This window comes from Corvus brachyrhynchos, unplaced genomic scaffold, assembly GCF_000691975.1.
Source record: "Corvus brachyrhynchos isolate BGI_N302 unplaced genomic scaffold, ASM69197v1 scaffold167, whole genome shotgun sequence".
In the NCBI taxonomy this organism is placed as follows: domain Eukaryota; kingdom Metazoa; phylum Chordata; class Aves; order Passeriformes; family Corvidae; genus Corvus; species Corvus brachyrhynchos.
The window spans coordinates 3707069-3726676 of record NW_008239547.1 but is presented as its reverse complement, the minus strand read 5'-3'; the positions used below and the strand labels follow the sequence as shown (position 1 = coordinate 3726676).

At 34.4% G+C, this 19608-nt stretch overlaps 1 protein-coding gene across 1 annotated transcript in view; it reads left to right on the top strand.

Moving 5' to 3' along the window:
* The window catches only part of ARMC4 (armadillo repeat containing 4), a 75038-nt gene that overhangs the window by 29351 nt on the left and 26079 nt on the right, over nucleotides 1-19608 (top strand). Inside the window, 2 exon segments of the mRNA XM_017741557.1 lie at nucleotides 966-1208; nucleotides 8909-9023. Coding sequence (XP_017597046.1) covers nucleotides 966-1208; nucleotides 8909-9023 — 358 coding nt within the window.

Sequence of the window (19608 nt, the reverse complement as noted above, 5' to 3'; positions counted from 1 at the left end):
GGAAGGCGCAAATGAGAATTCACTACCCTCAGAGAAATTTTCTCAGATAATTAGATTATATACAGGTTAGATCTAGCTTGATATACCACATGGAACTGTCAAGGTGTATCAGAAAGTGTATAAAAGGAAGATGCAGTATTTGTTAAGTGTTAAGAATCCTCTTAAGTTTTGAACAACAAAAGACAAAACAACTTAGAAGATGATTCCGGAACCGAGGAAGAAGTCCTGTTCTGAGTGATGAACTCCTGAGGTTTAGCACACATCTCTTTGTAGGATAGGACCTCCAAGATTTTAAAAAACATGTTTTTGATTCTCAGTATCAAAAGTTCCATGAAGAATGAGGAAAGTATTAATATAGCAGTCAAGTCAAATTTCTGTCAACTTAATTTTTAATTACAGGTTGGAATCTAGCAGTGTGCTATAGAAGTGTACTAGAACTATGGTTCTGACCTCAGGAAAATGCAATGTATTAGGCCTGAACTAAGTATAAAACTGATCAGGGTAAACTCTCTAAAAAGCTGATGTTTAGTGAAAAGTAAGGGTGATCCTTTGGTTCAGAGAGGTGGAGGAGGGTGTGGTACAATACTACTCTAGCTATTGTTAACACAGCAGGAAAAAGTGCTGGAAGTTAGGATAGCACAGTAATTGCCAGTCTTCTGGTTTGTTTTCAGCTATTTGTAGCTGTTGCATGCATATGTCAAGTGTAAAAAAACTCTCAAACTACTCAGGAGATTCTTAGACAGCTAAATTAGAGAAAAGTAATTAGAAAGGTAGAGTAAGAAATTAGGCTGTATGTCACAGAGTGTTCGGAATGGATTACCTGTATTGGGATTTCTTCAACAAGATGATTTACATTCAGAAATTAAAACATATACTTCAATTATAATAATACTTAAATTATAAAATCAAGCTTGTAGTGGTAACATACTGAAAATAATAGCTTTGGATTTATTGTTGTCTTTTAGATTTCAGGAATATAAAACTGTAGAAGCTTTGGTAACACTGCTTACTGATCAGCCTGAAGAGGTCCTTAAAAATGTCATTGGAGCACTGGGAGAATGTTGCCAAGAGCAAGAAAATCGAGGCACTGTCCGCAGATGTGGTGGAATCGCACCTATAGTGAAGTTACTGACTACAACTGATCGGGCACTACTTGTGAATGTCAACAAAGCAGTGGGAGCTTGTGCAATGGAACCTGAAAACATGATGTAAGTTGTTAATATTAATAGAATTTTAAATATTGAAAAAAATTAGTTATTCTGATGCAAAAATAGTCAATTTTAATCTGACTTAAAAGATACTTTACTTTTTTGCTTTTTACAGAACTGTGTGGGTTAGTTACATCCTACTGTAAATGTGCTATAGATAAAAAAAATATTAAGGAAATATATAGAACGTAAAGCTTTTGTGTTTTGAGAAAAATCAAATAAACCTTTAGGAAATTGATTTTTGTTAAAGTTGAAACTCAAAGTTACAAAGCATCATTTTGAAGTGCTGCATGATAGGTCCATGTTTTACCTTCTCTTTCTACATCTGTTCTCAAGTAATTAAAAATAGCCTAAATTAGAGAAAGTTATTCTAAAAGGAAACATGCACATTTACTGTCATGAAAATATACTTCATTTTTTTTGTAGTAGAGTATTACTTGCATTGTATATCTCTTTTGTCCCTCTCCATCATTCCTTCTGTGAAGTCAGACAGTTTGGGACTCTTTTCTCCCCTTACTCCTTTGCAAAACCAAAGAAAAAGACTGTCTTTGATTTTGTGATGTAGATTTGTACAAATTACAAATATTGTTGAGTTTTATGATTAAGTGTTTCAGTTAAATGTTGAGGTCGGCATTTGCTGCACTTACTGTTTTCTTACAAGGATATTTACTTCAAGATTATCAGCATATTTCCCTCCTTATACATAAGAGAGGTCAGAAAGAGAGTTTTATTAAGCTCCTCCTGTTCTGATTTGCATAATTCACTTGATATTCATATAGCAGTGCAGGGAATTCTTTTCCTGAATAGGGCTTTTGTTTTCATGCTTTGGCTGTCACCCAGTGGCAAAAGGCTGGATGGTACACAACCGTAAACATGGGTTGTATGAGCAGTTAGCCGTGTAGCATAAAAGTATAAATAAATGAAATCATTTTAATGACATTTCTCACTAAAAATCAGCCTTTAGCATAAGGTATTAACCTAAGAGAATTAGCATTGCAAATACTGAGAAACTTAAATGCCAATAAATATAAATTGATATTTATAAAACCTCAGACATACTCCAGTACTCAGAACTGTCACTTGTAGTATCCAGTATGGACTGCTTCATACTGGAATGTGTTCAGTATAAGCATAAAAAAAAATCTACTAAAAATCAGCCTTTAGCATAAGGTATTAACCTAAGAGAATTAGCATTGCAAATACTGAGAAACTTAAATGCCAATAAATATAAATTGATATTTATAAAACCTCAGACATACTCCAGTACTCAGAACTGTCACTTGTAGTATCCAGTATGGACTGCTTCATACTGGAATGTGTTCAGTATAAGCATAAAAAAAAAATCCGAGTTGCTGCTTAAATTGTGATAAAACAAAGTCTGTCTTGTCTTTAAGCAGAAAGTACAGGTTTGGGACAAAATTTATATTCTAGAGTTTGTAAAGAGTGAACAAAGGAGTCAAATGCTGAATTTGATTTGTATAAAACATTCTCTGTTGATGTTCTCAACTTTAGAAGTGTTTTTAAAAGTATTTCAAAACATTAGCAAGTAAGCAAGATGTTAAATAAGTGTAGAATATACTTTTTGCTACTGCAAAAAAAAAAGTTACACAAAAATTTTTATCAAAACTGTGCCATGTACCTGATGTATTGTGCTAGCTATGCTTGTAGTAGTAGAAGAGATAATGCTGCTCTATTTTTCCCAAAGCATGATTCATCCAAGTATGGATAAATTTGATACTAATTTAGCAAAATGTTTAAAAATACTGCTTAGTTAAAACATTGACAGCAGTGTAACTGTTCGTATGTTTAAATGATTTTCTTGATTGAATGCTCTGCCTCTCACAGGGCAATTACAAGCAACCTCCCCACCCATCACTGACCCCCACTTCTCTCTCAAAAAAAAAAAAAAAAAGAAAAAGAAGTATATTCATTCCTCTATCTTCTCCTCCTCTCAGACCAGTGCAGCAGAAGTTGAAATTGTATCTTCTCATCTCCTCATCCAAAGTGTTCTCCTTTTGGGGAAGAACAAGTCACCAAAGACATGAAATACACACACAGTCTGTAGTATGGCTCTTTTCCATTTACTAAACTGGGGCCTAAAACAATAAATAGCCTTGCTAGAAACTACTGTGGAGTTCAGTCTCTTTCTGTAAACATTTTCTAGAGTTCTTAACCAAAAAGACACATCTTAACAAGGGTGTGGAAATGTGCCAAGATTGCTTTCTAGAAAGAAGCAAAGCCACTTGTAGCCTGTATTTACAGGTAATGAGAACTTTCTATTGCAGCAGGTTGATACTTAGCTGTTTATGGTCTTTCAGATTCATGTAACTGGATCCCTATTTCACTTTTTATTTCATAATCAATTATTTCTCAGAATGGTTTGACAGGTTCTAGGTAATCAGTTCTTCTCTACTGCCTTTGTCCTGTCAAATTTGGCTGGCAGGTCTTGAGGCTTGGGGGTTTTTTGTCATGTGGTACAGACAGGCTCTGTTTTACAGTGTAACGTTTTTCAGTTTGGCATTATAGAAACTTTGAAAATTATGATGATTTTCCTGGATTCTGCTATCATTGACTTTCATATGTAGAAAAATTGAAGTGCTCATAAGGATTGAGAATTTTCAGATATATTCTTAGTTTCATTAGCTGCGTGTTTAAGAAAGTGTGGCTTAGAGACTAAATATTCAGTTGAGCAGTCTTCTACTTTGAATGTGCTTATCCTTGCAGCAGCAGGTATGTGAAGACCACACAGACCAAGAGTGGAGCTCACATAATTTCTGTAAATGATTCAAGGGTATATGAAGAGGTTGTGATTAATATAAGAAATAAAACATCATTATGGACTAGAAAAAGCTGAGAATATTCTGTGAAGCAGTGCAGTTAAATTCTGAGGGACGTACTATGCAATTATCTTACGTTCCATGGAGGAAGCTTGCACTGACAGAAAGACTAATAGGTGAATAGGTGAATCTACATCTTCTGTATGTCTTTTATGTATTTTATTTCTGCTATGTTTCCTAGTTGACACTGTGACTCTTGCAACTACTGAATGGGAGGTACACTAGTGTTACTTTTCTGCACCAATCCTTTACTTCAAGGCAACTTGAAACAATTAAATGATTCTTACTGACTCTATTGAGCTATTTAAAATTAAAAAAACAGCAGCCAGCTTCTCTCACAGCCAAAAATAAGTTTGCTTATCTAAAAAACCCAACATAATTATGTGACTGAACTCCCTTACTGTTATGTAGACAGCATGAAGCTGTTCTCCATACTTGGTCTGCTGTACTAACACTGACAGAGATGCTGCGGTACATTTTCATGTATATTTATCGTTTTGAGGAACTTTTTATAAGTTACTCATTTTCTTTTACTAAAAACAAAGGACTAGTGCTTATTCTTCAACTGACTCTAGATTTATTCATTTGCCCTTTCCATTTGAAAATCCATAGACTGCATCACTAGCATTCAAAACTGAGGGCTTAGAATCTTATAAACTAAAATGTACAATTATTTTAGCCAAGCAGATGGAGTTTTAGTCATTGGTATATAATACTATTTATCAAAGCAGTCAGCAGAAACTAGTGAAAGTTTTAAGAAAAATGCTAAATTGTGGTTTCAAAAAAGATGAGATTACATTCTGACAGAATTAAACCCTGTAATCTTACCAGTGAGCACAATACAGAGTCCGTATAACTTTATACATTTGTATTTGTGGTCTAAATTGGCAGGCAATTAAACTGAAGTTCTCAAAGTTCTGGTAAGTAACATTGTAGCAGAGAAAGATGATAGATATGACAAACAGATGTCTAGGCTGTGGGTACGCATGTGTATTTAAGCAATTCATGTTGACATTTCTACTGGAAATGTTCAATATTAAGTTTTAATTTGAAAGAGAAGTACTATTTCAGATTAAAGGCTTTGGTAATTTCAGATATATTTAAAAAAGCAAAGTAAATTTCTAGAATTTTAAGCCACATCTTGCTCATACTGTTCAATGATTTAATGATATTGAGATTCTTAAATAATGTGGAAAATCTTCATTAAGCAACTTTTGCCTGTGAATAGACAACAAAAGTAATTAAGAAAATTATCTTAAATTGACCAATCTGCACTGGTCAAATAGCAAATACCAATTCACTTAACCTAAAAATTGCAGTCATCTCTGAATGGGTTTAACTGCATTAAAATTATTTGCCCATAAAACCTATTCTGTGTACACCATACGTATGTTCTGTGTTGGAAGCAGGGAGATGTTTTGGTCCTACACCTTGCAGTTGCCTTTTGGTAGGAATGATGATGTCAGCTGAATATATCCCTTCACCTCTACTATGTCTGGCCAGCGCAGGAGTACACGACAGGAGTGCCTCTTCAGCCAGTTCTAACTGCCATTGCAACTTCTTGTAGTTATTTTGAGGAGCAGAATAATCTACACCTATTCTAAATTATATCAGTGATCAAATAATGTGATAGAGGGCTTTGAATTAAAAGAGGTGGTCCGGTTCTGTTGTGAGATGCCTTTGCTATACTAAGGAATAGAAACTGGATTCTTGCTTTTGAATTCCACATATTTATATATTGTTATGTACTTACAGTGAAGGAACAAGTGGCAATTACTTATAATAAAGTTTACATTTCTACTTTGGGTGAGTTTCATTCCTGTTAAGATTTTGACTATTAATAATGTCCTGTACATTAGATGCATTACATACATATGTACATACAATAGCAGATCAACTATTCTATAAAGCAGTTAAATATTTGAATATTAAAGTATTAAATAAAGATTTTTATATCAACTAAATATTGTATTATTTCAGCTTTTATGAGATTTCATTCCGTTTTCAAAGAAAATGTTTTATATTTTTATTAAAAAAACCATCTTTTAACAGTCCCATGAGTAGTTCCTTGCTCCAGATTCTACTGCAGTTTAATTTTATCATCAGAATATCAAAAAATTATTATAAAATACATAATTTAACTGCCTGAAACCACAGAGTGAATAATGTGCTAACTATGAATGAATACAGAACTGAATGCCAACCAAAGTAAATTTTATATTTGTTTGTATTTATTGTGGTAAGAAGCTTTATTACCGCATCCTGCTAATAATATTATAATACATTTTGAGAAGAAAATTGGATACAAAAACTATATACAAAAGCAAATCATAATATTGTTTAGCATATGTCATCAAAGCTACAATTTTCAAGATTACAGGACTATTTTCCTCTCTTTGTTTATTTGTAAAGAAAACTGAATGTGTATTTTTGTCTGCTTTAAAAAGGAATTTTTACATAGGAAGGACTTTAATGTCTAAGCCCTTTTATAGAGGAAACATTGTTCAGGACCATTTATTTTAGTGTTCCCTTTGCTGTTAAGGCAAATACACTCAGCACCCATTTTCTTCATCTGCTGGATTGTGCAGTGAAACCATAGGGAGATTAAAAAATTGAACTCTTTAGCAGTGCTTTCTAGATTGGCAAATGTATATTCTCAGCAAGATGAAAATAGCAAGATTTGTGCTTGCATGATGATTACACAATAATAATTCTTCCAGAATGAGAATTTAAGAGCATCATTCCTGTATGTGGAGTGTTTTTTATTTTTGTTAATCTGGTGTAACTGCAAGTAATCAGAGATGAGCAATGTAATTTGGAGATTTTATTATTTTGTCTCTACTGTTTCCTAGTTTAAAATTATGCATGTTGAATGGTCACAGAACTATACTTCCAGGTATTCTGAGCTGGGTTCTGTTGATCTAAGACAACTGGTCTTTCTGGTCCTTAAGGGAGAGGCAAAACACTTCAGAAAATTAACGATAGAGTGAGTCTATTTTACCTTGAAACACTGAAGAGAAGACAAGAAAACTGAAAAGAAAATGAAAGTAAACCTTCAATTGAAAATGAGCTTTAAAAAAAATAGAAAGGAAAGATAAATCAGCCTAGAGGTTGTTTTTTTAAGTGTGGTGGAAAAATCTGAGCTCAGTATTTGGCTTCTATCTCTTGATTTTTATATACTTGTTGGAGCTGGGTCATTTATATTTAGTCCCTCTTGGGAGGAAGTACCTCATGTTGGTAAATGATCAGTAGTCTGCTTGACTAGAGGAAAGATTCATGAGTTCTTTTTTAATTAATTCCAATATAGGAAAAAATTCCTTGTACTTTCTGAAATGACAGGAGAATAATGTTAAAATTGCTTAAAAGTGTTTGGGGTTCAGAGGGACTTAAAAGTTCATTTTGAAGCTTTTACTTAAGTCATCCTTACTACGTGAACGTATATGTGTAATTGTGTAGTTTGTGCTCATGTTGTTGTATTTTGTTGTGTTAAGACTTCTGAATTTGTCCTTTGAATGACGATTTTCTGGCAGTTGATTTGGAGCTGAGCGTGTAAAATAAGCTATACTGAAACTGGCAGATCTTAAAAAACTTAGGGTTTTTTAGCTTAACCAAAGTTTTGTTGAAAAAGTATTATTTCGAAAATCATAGTTGTTTAACCAGTTTGCATAAAAATGTTGTGAATAAAGTCCTTGCTTATTTTAGACAGGCTTCATGTCCTTATTTATTTTTTCTGCTTCAAATGATGATAGAATTACATACAAAGTTCATTTTATAGTTAGTTTGAAAATTTCCTGGCAAAGCATAAATAGTGAACACAAATGAAATGCTTTATCTGCTGTTTTTAAGCTCTCTTAAAAATGTGTTTTGAATTCTCTTGCATTTACAGTTAAAGATACAAACATGTTGTATGCAACTGAATTTTTTACTTTTGAGGTTAGACAATTAAGGTGTGCTTGCTTTTCTTCAGCTCATCTGCTTTGAGTTTAACACAGTTTTTTGAAAAAAGGCATGTTAATAAAGGCTATTAAGTTTTGTTTGACCTTCCTTTCCATTTAGGGTATTCACTGGAACCTAATGTGAAATTATGATCCCCAAGCCTGATCAATATGTAAACATAACACAGATGGTGTAGAGATGATTCTGATGATAATTCATTTCTCAGCTAGTCATGAAGATACTTTGATTACAGTATGTTTAAGTAGTTATAACATAGTGCTCAGTGTTGGTCTTGTTAGTAAGGAACATATGGGAAACAAGTTGCACGTTATTCGTGCCCAACAAAGGATGCTCTGTGGTGTGACCATTTTAATTTCTAATGCTTGATTAGAAACATAGTATTTTAAAATATGTCATAGAGCAAGGTAAATACATTAAGCATAGACTGAATAAAAAGTTAAGTACATAGTTTTGGGCATAAATATTTGTTTTGGAGAGTATTTGTTACTATATGAAAGAAGCCAGTATACTCAAATTCAGATTTCACTTTGCATGCAGATCGTTAAAAAGTCACATGCTTGTTTTCACATTTATGAGTTCTGGTTATAATGTAGTTTACTTTATCTTCTATAAGAGCTCTGAATGACAGCGTTGGAAAAAAATAAACAACATTAATGAGATTTAGTTAGAAAACATTCTGTCTTTACATCATTTGTTCACACCCATCCGTTGTAGTGGGCACTGTTTACTGAGCATGTTGATGGTGATTAGCTGACAATAAAACACAAGCACTTGCGTAAAGCAAAACTGTGTCAAAATCATGCCAGTGTTTCTTAGAGCAGTGTTCCAAACAAACTGATATAATTTGAGATTCAGCATTGTATACTCCATAATTGATTTTCCCTTTTTGGTCTGTTTCTGCAATAGGATAATTGACAGTCTAGATGGAGTTCGCCTACTCTGGTCATTGTTGAAAAATCCTGACCCAGATGTTCAAGCGAGTGCAGCTTGGGCTCTTTGTCCTTGCATTGAAAATGCTAAGGTAAGAAAGTATTTGAAGTAGCAGTTTTGTTATATATATACTCATGTATAATTTTTATATTTGGATAATTTCCAGTAATACTTTGCTGTTTGCTACTTACACTCTTTTAATTCTGTTAGCTGCCTAAAAAACATATTTACTTTTCAAAAGTGAATAGTCCTCCATCTAGCACCCATTATATAATCTGTTTTGCCTTTACAGTGTTTTCTGGATTGGCAAATATATTTTAATAATTTACCAGGACCTAACCTTACTGTTGCCAAATAAAGCATGATGAAAATCTGAGAATGCTGAAAACAGAAAGCTTCTACTCACAGGCTATGAATAGCATGGGTAGTTCTAGTTGTTCTCCACTGTGAGGAACTTCAGCTGTGTTCTCAAGAGACCATCATTTGGTTTCAGAGTGTATTTTAGACTCGGTGCCAATGTAATCTTCAGGTTTTCTGCTCAGACTGCCAACAAAAAGTGCCAGTTGTGAATAGTGGTAGTTGTGCAGGTCATTTGTGCACAGAAGACTGAGCTATTCATTTATTTCATGTCAGTTTCCAAATAGAGATAAAATAGTGAGGATAATCTGCATGTCATCTTCTATGTATTCTTAGCACTGACATGTGGTAAAATAAATGGGCAAGGTTTTGTTTCCCATTAGAGGTTTCCTAGAGTACTAACTTTATTCCTTAATCCTTGTACAGTACTAGATTCCACTTCTGATTTACTTCTGTATTTAATGCAACATTTGCATCTTTTCTCTACTATACTAAAATATATATATCCTTCCACACAAAATTGGAGATCCTGACTATGTAAAGAATAGTAATTCCTTCAGAGTGCTAGATATCCATAGCATCCTTCGCAGGCAGTTTCCTGTTCGGAATTGAGCACTGCTCAGTTGGCTGCTATTAATTTATGTAGATGATTTGGTGTAGTTAGAGATATATGGATATAGAGATATATGGATATATTGTGAGAATATTTGGTCTTGATTTTTATAACTTAAGCATTTTATATTTCTTCACAATGATTTCTAAAATGGCAGCTTGCTTGTCATTTTTTGCACATGCTAGTTATTCTGAATTATCTTTTCATGCTTTTATCTAAATGTACACTCTAGTGCAGTAAAGTTTTTTGGTACCTAGTGGTACAGTCTAAACATGTCTCCTCTGTCAAGATACGAATATACCTGCCTCTCTCTTGAACAATATTGCTATAACTGAATGTTAAAATACTACTTGATCTCAGTACTGAGGTGATACTTCCTGTAGGTAAGACTCTGTGACTTGAAGGGCCAGAGTAGAACTGCACATTGCTAGAACTTCCACTAAAAGCACTTTTTAGAAACTAAGGGAATAGAGTACAACTACTGAAATAATGCATTACATGGATTTTTTTCTTCATTTTTTTCCCTGGGGCGTTTGATGAGTGCAAGCTATGTACACCCTTAGTGTAGCTACCCTCCTTTCATCTCTCTTGGCTGCCTGCCCTAATGCTAATCTGTGATCCCACAAAGAGTTCTTTGTGTGCCACTGAGACCAAGTGTCTCACTGAAACAAACCTAACCAATAATACCCTTTCCGCTGACACTGAATAGAAAGAAATATGTATAAAGCAGCAACTACACCCACACTGACAAAGTGCAGCAACTATTTCTATCTAAAGAGAATTTGGGGTTTTTTTGGTCAAAGTTAATATTATTCAACAAATTACATGATCTTCCACAAAGAAGTTTGGTTTATGCAGTGCTTGATTCAAAAGTGGTAATAAGGACATGACTTTAAAGGGTTATGTGTGTTCTGGCCTTTCTAAGCCTGTACTTGGGACTGCAAACTGTGTTTCCAATAGCTGTGAGAATGGAGTCTGTTTTCTTTTTGTGTTCTTTTGTGGAAGCTGTAGTGGTTCTCTTCTGTGTTGTGGAGGTTCACAGATGAAATTGAACTTGTTAGTAGTATCATAAACAAATTTTTATAACAACGTAATGCAGCATCCATTTTTCTGCACAGACATTTTCATTTTACAACCAAGTTAAAGGTTATTTTCTGTGTTTATAAAATCTTAGAAGCTAATCAATCATTCTGATAGGATGGTTATTGTCATAGTATGTGATTACATGTTTCTCTTTCATGCTTACTCTCACCATAATCTGTTTAAGAGTACTTCCCACAGAATGGAATTTTATCAGTGTGATGTAGCTAAGTGATATTGTTTATTACAGAAATATGATAAAGGTCAGTGATATTTGGTCCATGACAGATCTACGACTTTTTAAATAGAGGATATAAATTGTACACTCTGGTACATAGACTGTTAGAGCTCTGACAACCACAATATTGGTTTCATGTCAATCATCACCTCATATGCCAGCATTAGTTCTAAATATTTTTAGCTTGATGAATTTCTTGTAGAGTGAAGATCTTGCTGTCAGTGGTATAATTTGTGTAATAAAACTCTCCTGAGAAAATTTGCACAGTACCTGAAAGTGCTGCTTAGGAGTTTTAGACAACTATCTCATGATTTTGGATAAATTAGTTCATACCTTTCTTTAAAATACAAGACATAAAGAGTCACAAATGTCATTTATTCAAAGGAATTATCTTAATAGTAGCAGATTCTTATTAATTAGTTCCTTACTTCCAAAAGGAAAAGTTGCTACTGCAGGCACATTGCTAGTGGCAAAGTGTAAGTGCACTGTCCAAGAAACACAAATGATTATGAAAAATGAATAAGAGATGTCTATTCAACCCTGTTGATGTTGGAACAGCAATATTTGGTTATGATGCTCCTTTGAAAAACAGTATTTGTAATGTTCTCCCAACATACATCAGCTCAAACATAAACATTTGGAGAAATTCTGCAAAGATATAATTTGGGCTATTATAAAAATCACCCAAATGTATTGTGCCAATAAGAGGAACACTGCCAGCTTGAGTCTGTATGAAAATTCCTGTTTCCTCACAGAGGAACTTTCTACTAGAATCTTTAAATAAATTAAAAGAAAAAAGAGAAAAGGGAAAAAAATTCTAGGGGTTATTTTCTGTCCTCATATTTAGTAGAGTTTTGGGTGCAAACATTAGAACATGAATGGTAATGTCAGGCATCGTGGTTTTCTGTCCCATGTGCCTGCGTATCAGCTTTCAACTTTCAGTTTTAGCCTTTTTGTAGCTACAACTGAGACGCTTTCTTAAAGAACTTCATTAAGCCACCTATGTATATAGTTGTCCTGGTTTCAGCTAGGGTAGAGTTAATCATTTTTCAGTAGCTGTCACAGTGCTGTGTTTTGTCTGTCAAAATAATTCAAGTAAAGAGTCAGAAACCAGGCATTTGAAAAACAAGAGTGAGAAAGTTATTCTGTTTTCTTAAAATATTGTAGAATGACATCTCACCCTTTCTGATAAATTGTGATTTCAGTTCTACAGGGGAGTATCATGGGTGTGATGAAAGATCATGAGACATCTGAAGCTGTCTGTGTATTTCTTTCATAAGGGGATAGAGAATGCCCATGCTGACACAAAAAGACCCCAAACCAAATCAAAACTAAACCAGGTTTAAGAGGGAAGGGTCACAAAATGGGTTCACGTGAAGGTCAATTAGTCTTCAGTCTTGCAACAGTATTATGTAATGAGGAAGTGAGTTTTGTAGTCATCAGCCTGGAGTTAACCTATGGGTAGAAAATATGCTGCTGATGGCCTATTCTTACATGGATTTTGCTTGTTATGGAAAGTTTAACATAACCATATGTGTAAAACCACAGAGAGCATTTCTTTTCTAAGAATAACAAAGAAATGTAGTTGAAGTTGGAAATTCTTACAATATTTAAAAAATAGTAAAACTATTTGCTGTTTTAAATACATTAAAATGCTTTGATTACACATTTTACTAATTTAAAACTATAGTGTATAATCATGCTCCATACTGCACACTGTTGTTCCTTTGTTTTACATTTAAATATTTTAGTTAACTACTACCAATGCATTTTTGTTTATGTACCATTCTTGGGTTAAGCCTAAAATGTCAAAATTACCTTATTGCACATGTACAGTATTTTCCAGTTTCTTTGTTTGCCTTGCTGTGCTTTTTGCAATTTTCCACAGAAACCTTCGTGGTTCAAACTTAGTGCTCTTACTGCTCTCCTTCCATTTTTCTATTTGTTTTCTCTAGACATTCAGATTTTTTACATCTGTCATACCTACTTCTCTATATTTGCTCTCATTTTATGCAGTTTTTAATCCCTGATATCTGGATTTAGATCTTCCAAATTTTTAAGCATTTTTTATTAACTAAGCAGTACAAGCGTACCATAAGAGAGACAAAAAGGAAATTTTGGCTTGCACCTGAAGCCTTCCAGAGAACCAGGATCCTCAGAGATTTAGGAAGCCCAGGAATCCAGACCTGGCTTCGTGAATCCATGAGTGACTGCAGTGCTTACAGGGTACATACAGAACCAGCTCATCCAATGACTCTTGACACAGGCTGCCTAGTTTAGTGAACCAACTCTCAGGAATTATTTGAGCCTCCTGCAGACATGCTTGAGATCTTGAATGGACTGACATAAATTACCCTGAGGTCTTTAATGTCTACAAATATAGGAGTCCAGTCTCTGTAAAACACATAACGTGGAAGCCGGGAAGCAAAGGGTGTAGCCTGTATCTCCCTCACACAGGAGCCTTGGGCCCTAAGTTCCATGCAAAGCAGCTGCCTGAGAGCTTGGAGACCACGAGATGTCAGAAAGCTTAGGAGCTCCTGGAGACCTGGATTTCCAGCTGTTTGGCAGCCCATCAGGCAAGAAGTCAGGGATTCTATGAAAACTAGAAGCCAAGCAGCCTGGCAGGCTACTCACCAGCCATCTGGCTGACAAGAGAAAAGATGAAGAGACACATTGGTTATTTAGCCTGCCTTTCTGCCTGGTTTCTGTCAAAACTTTTCAAGAAGTCGTTGTGTTCTTATGGAAGGTTTTGGTTCCATTCCATTAGCATTTTCTGATGGAATACTGTTCCACTGGAAAATATTTGACCAGCTTTTCTTGTAGCTTGGTTTATTAACAGCTACACATGCTAGTCAACAGCATACTGTGTAGTTTCTTTACTTTTAAGTCTGACTCACTAATTCAATTTTTAAAATCTAGAAGAGGATTAAACCCCATCTTCTCTAATTTTTTCCTCCCTTCTTTGCTTTTCCTTTTTGTCCATGTCACTCTTTTCCTGTCTTTACCCTCTCACTTGCCACGTGGGACTTCCATTGGTCTTAAAGCAAGAAAAGAGCATGGAGATCATTGTGTTTCATTTGCTACATAATACAAACCAGAAGATTTCAAGCAATCATTTTATCTAGTGATGAAACTTTTAATTGAACTAAAACATATTTTATGCTGCTTGTTCAGATTCTCAGTGGTCTGTAATGGTGAGTGGTACAATATGATATGATTGCCTTCTTATATCCCACTCTGTTTCTGGAACCATGCCAGACATGCAAAGACAAACATTAACTATTTTAACAACTTCTCAGTTTGTGTTGTCACTGCACTGATTGTTTAGTTAGACTGTCCTCAGAACATCCTAATATTGCTGTCTTGCATCTCTACAATATTAAATTATATATTAGTGATGACTATCTCATAAATGTATTAATGATTATAAGAAGTTTGCTTAGATGTGTTTGAATTCAATTCAACACAAAAGCAATAGAAATGATGTTTTCCCGGTTTTTCCAGTTATTCAATGTTACCTGTTTCTCCTACTTCCATTACTTAAATGCTCCTCAAAATAATCTAAAATAATTGAGACAACTGTAGCCTCAAAGGACTTTGCTATTCATTGTTTCACTGCTTCTGTGAAGAAAAAAAAAAAAAAAAAAAAAAAAGGGTTTTGGCAATTACCCAGGACTGAACTTCAGGTATAGTCTGCCAGACTGAAAAGTAAGGAAAACAACAGACAGAAGGACTACTAAAAGTTGCATTAGTCACTAGGTACTGTTTTACCCCTGCCATTTTTTAGAGAACATGCATTGCATGCCTTCTTGGGCTGTATGCTTGGATAATTGACTTTGCTTTGGCTTCCTGAAACTGTCGATAGCAATACAGTTGCCAATGATCAAATCCCTGAAGAGAGAGAGGAAATTCTGAAGAGGAATCCTGCTCTTATAGGCTATAGAGTAGCATTGGAACCATATTAAAGCAACTCTGCTGTGTTGCTTTGTCTTTAGTTGGTTCTGTGAAGTAAAGAGGAGAGGAAAATCCATGTTCATTGTCTGCTCTTCTTCTCCCAACACATTGCATTTTCCAATACATTGCATTTTCACACAGAAGAAAAGTTGTGAGATGTTGGGAAGTAGTTTCGTCTTACAGTTTCTTCATCTGTTCTGCTACAGTGGAAGCCTCCAAGTTTGTATAGGTGGGAATAAGATTAGCCTTAAAATATAAAGTAATTTGATCAATATTACCACTGAGTTATTTAATAAGAACAATGAATAGAAACTACCATGTACAAATTGCATTTCCCATTTTCACTAAGCAGCTATGATATAGACACTTTTTTGCATTTCTTTATTTTGAACTTTAAATTGCCTTGTGCACTAGAATGAGAAGTTATTCAGTTAGAAATAGAAAATGGAAAGGAAAAGCTTCCTTCATTAAAGAAAAGGTAGTTTAAAGATGACTCTTGATAACTAAAGTTTGTTTGCATAGCCACACCATCACTTTTTTGGCCAAAAGTAATTCAATCTGACAAATTAGCTTTGACACCTTAAGCTTTTTAAGATGTCCTAAGAGTGATATATTACTTCTCTTTAGTGGAGAAACTTTTATCTTTCAAGTGGAGTATATTTTAAAGATAAACACAATGTGTTTTTGTAATAAGGTGTTTAGCTTTAAATCTTTCAAATAAAGAAAACACTTTTTGCTTTGGAAGAAATAAGAAAGGAATTATGTTACAAAAGAATCCTGTAGTTCCTCTATGAGACCTTTATGTCTCAACTTAAGACTGATGAACTTTATTTACTTAATGAAAATAAACACAAAAAACACAGAATATGACGATGAGAAAACTCAAAAATTGCAAATGTTCTCCTTGTATAAATACCACAAAGATCAAGTCCTGCAAATACCATAACAGTTTCTGCTCTTATTTTAAAAAAATATGCAAAGCTGGTCTGTCTCACAGTATTTTTTTTCTTGGCTGAAGCTAATACAGAAATAAGTGAAAAGGCAAAGTTAACTGGATCTTGTTAATAGTCATGCAGGCCAGCAAGATGCAAGTATGTAGTAAGAGTAGTGGGATGAGGCTTTTATTAACACAGTAGGTAACTTTCTGGCCTCAGCATCTATGCCAGATAAGTGTTTTTTTACTGCTTGAGATTGCAAACTCCTCCTCTTAAATCCAATTTTAAAATAGTATTTTTCATACTTTCTGAGGACAAAACCTTTGCTCTCCAATATTTAGAAGATGAGGTGACATGAAGTCATGAAAGATTCTGTTATCTCTTTTTTTAGCCGCTTAAAACGTAATTTAACAATCCATGTTTTTTCATATGTCACCTCAGGTTAAGTGTTGCATTAAAAACTATAATAAGGATGAAGATACAAAATGAAGTTTCCTCCTGTTAATACAATAAAGCTCTCTTCCCCCTTTCAGTTTTTTTTTTACATTTTTATTACTTCTTAGCTATCTTTGAATTTGGCCTCTTACTTTGTTCAGCTCAGGAAATATTATTGTTAAAACAGATGCATTCTGCCTATTGTTAACACATGCACTCAGATATACAATGAAATTATCTATTTCATTGCTTTTCAGTGATTTTATCCATGTTTTTCTCTTTAATGACAGTTTCTTAAGCTTTATTCTAGAATTCTTTTCCTGCCTAATTCTACCTGAATAACCTTATTAGGACGACCAAGAAATAAGATTTTGTCACAAGAGGTAAGGGAGTGGACATGGATAAAATATAGTACAGATAAATATGAAAGCTTAACACACACCAATAGCTGGAAATTACAAACCCTTTAGGTTGTCGGACAAAGTAAGTTGTTTGTCAATTAATTCAGAAGGTGGAATTTAAGGATAGCATTTTTTTCTAATTGAAACAAAAAGTAAAGGAGTATTTCCAAAGACATGCTATATATTCTTTTTTTCTTTTATTTTAATAAAAAAATTATAAATGAAAATGCCTGAGAGTATTTGAAAACTGAAGTCACAGAAGTTACTTTAGGCTTTACACTATGAGCAGTATCTGATCATTAATACAAGTATACTCAAAGAACTTAGATTAAAAAGAATTAAGTCTAGGCCTCTGCAATCACATGCACAACTTCATATAAATTCTTTTTTAAATATTGAGATATAGCAATTAAATATAATACATACAAATACTTCAGTTTAAAAAAGAAATCTAGAAATCTATCATACAAAGGAAGTGTGTGGTTTTGCTTAAATGATACAAAAAAGATCATGTTTGTTGTTTGAATTTCTCTGAAAAAAAGAAATCTTGTACATAACATCATGGGTTTTAAAGCTCTCATTTTGGTCTTTCTTTCCACTCATTGTTCTTCAAATTTCTTGCTGTTTTGCTTTTCTCTTTGTCTTGCACAGACCACCAGACTACACCCACAATCACATTTGGGAAACTTCCCTGACATGTGGTTTTTGCAGTTTCCCTCTGCTTTTCATCATTGGTAGAAAGTTCAATCCTCGTGTTTAGTTGGTTTCACAGATGATTATTGAAACTCTTTCCTTTTTCTTACTGCTGGATTGTTTATATGTTATTCCATGACTTTAGTTGGATGTACTCCATTACAAAATGTGGAAAGTATAAGCTTGTCAGAAGAGAAATTAAACAAATAGGGTTATAATCACCTGGAAAGAAAATATGTACAGGTAGAAAAATAAAAAAGGTTGGTATTGGTTCATTAAGATGAGATAAAGGCTTCATGGAACATCTTTCAAAAGCAGGAATAATAATACATAGATATCGGAACAATGCAGAAACACAGAATCATGTTCAGGGTCCCGTTCAAATCTTAGGCCTTGTACTGTAGCATTTACCTGTTGAACAGAAGCCTTTCTCATCTGTTGAGCCAATATTTATACCCAAGATAATGCTGTAGTGACTTTCAAAGAATGAAAGTAAATGTAAAATATCTCATCTTCTTTCCTCCTCCCATGTCTTGTCATTTAGCTTCTACATGAATATATGTAGGTAAGAAATTTTTGTGTAGAAAGCTTTCTCAGTAACCCATTATATATTGCCTTGGGTCAAATTTTAAAATTTCAAGACAAACATGAAAACTGATGTGGAGAAGCAGTGTTTTAATTCAGGTGGTTGTCTGTAGATGCATTATATTGTGGTATGCATCCACTAGCAATGATAGAGGAACATTTATGCTGGTGTATCCATGGGAAACCCTCTGTTAAGCCCACCTGCCTCTACATGCAGCTCACATGGTGATAGAAGTGGCAGAGCATTGCCTTTCCTTCTCTTTCTCAACTGCTTTTCTGAGCCACAAACCTTTATTGTTGTTCTTCTGCATTTAGATTCTATTTTAATTTCTATAAGGACCTCTTGTTTCTTCATTTTGGGGGTTTTAGGACTTCTGCATGAAGTTTGCTCTTGGATGCTGCCCTTTTCCCACATGCTGTGGCTTCTGTTTTTCGCCATTACACAGTTTGGCTTTAACCTCTCCCTTCCAGTCTCAAGATTTGTTCTGCCTGTGGCAAAAAGTGTTTCATTTCCAATGGGCCTACCCACTGCTTTTGCTTTCTGTGAGAAGGAAACATCACAGCTAAGAGTTCTGTTTGACATTTAGACCCTGAACTAAAAAAAAGATGAAACTGCAGCATCTTAAGAAATCTTCATTTACCAAGTCCATGCGTGATTTGATGGATTTGCTCAGCAAAGCTAACACAATACAGTTGGACCCTACTCTGTCCATAAATCAGCTCCCAAAAAGAAATAAATATAATCAAAACCATGCTTGGTCTTCAGGGTCACTCCCTAGCCCTAGGAAAGTTCATACAATCCATGTTTGCACTTACATGAAGTCCAAAGGGTTTCAGGAGTGTCTGTTAATTTTTATTCAAAATACTCCTATTGACCTGTTGAAAGAAACAAAGTAATTCCACTTGCAGACCTTTCTTTCCATTGCTTCACATTTATCACCACTGAGAAGCACAGGCTGGAATTTATCCTACGAAGTTACAACCAACTTGACTCTCGTTCCAGTGTAGTAACAGTTTGACACTAGACCGTCCAATGCCACCCTCAGATGTGCCACCATAACATCACTTCAGGACTTCTGTGCTCAGGAAATTTCTAAATCAGAGTGAATACTTTCATATTGAATAACCCTTAGGGGATTTTCTTTTTTTTCTTTGAATTTGTCTAACATGTAAATTTTTTGAGAGCCACTGCAATCCTGCTCCAAGGACTTCCAACTTCTCAACTGCACATTGTTTAAAAACAACTTTGATTTTGAGCAAAAATGCCACCTACTAATTTCTTCTGATGATCCCAGATCTTCTCCTAGAGGAGAAATCCTGGTGTGCTCTTCCTACTCTACTCAAGGTTCTGTACATCTATATCACACTGCTCCTTCTTTTTCTTT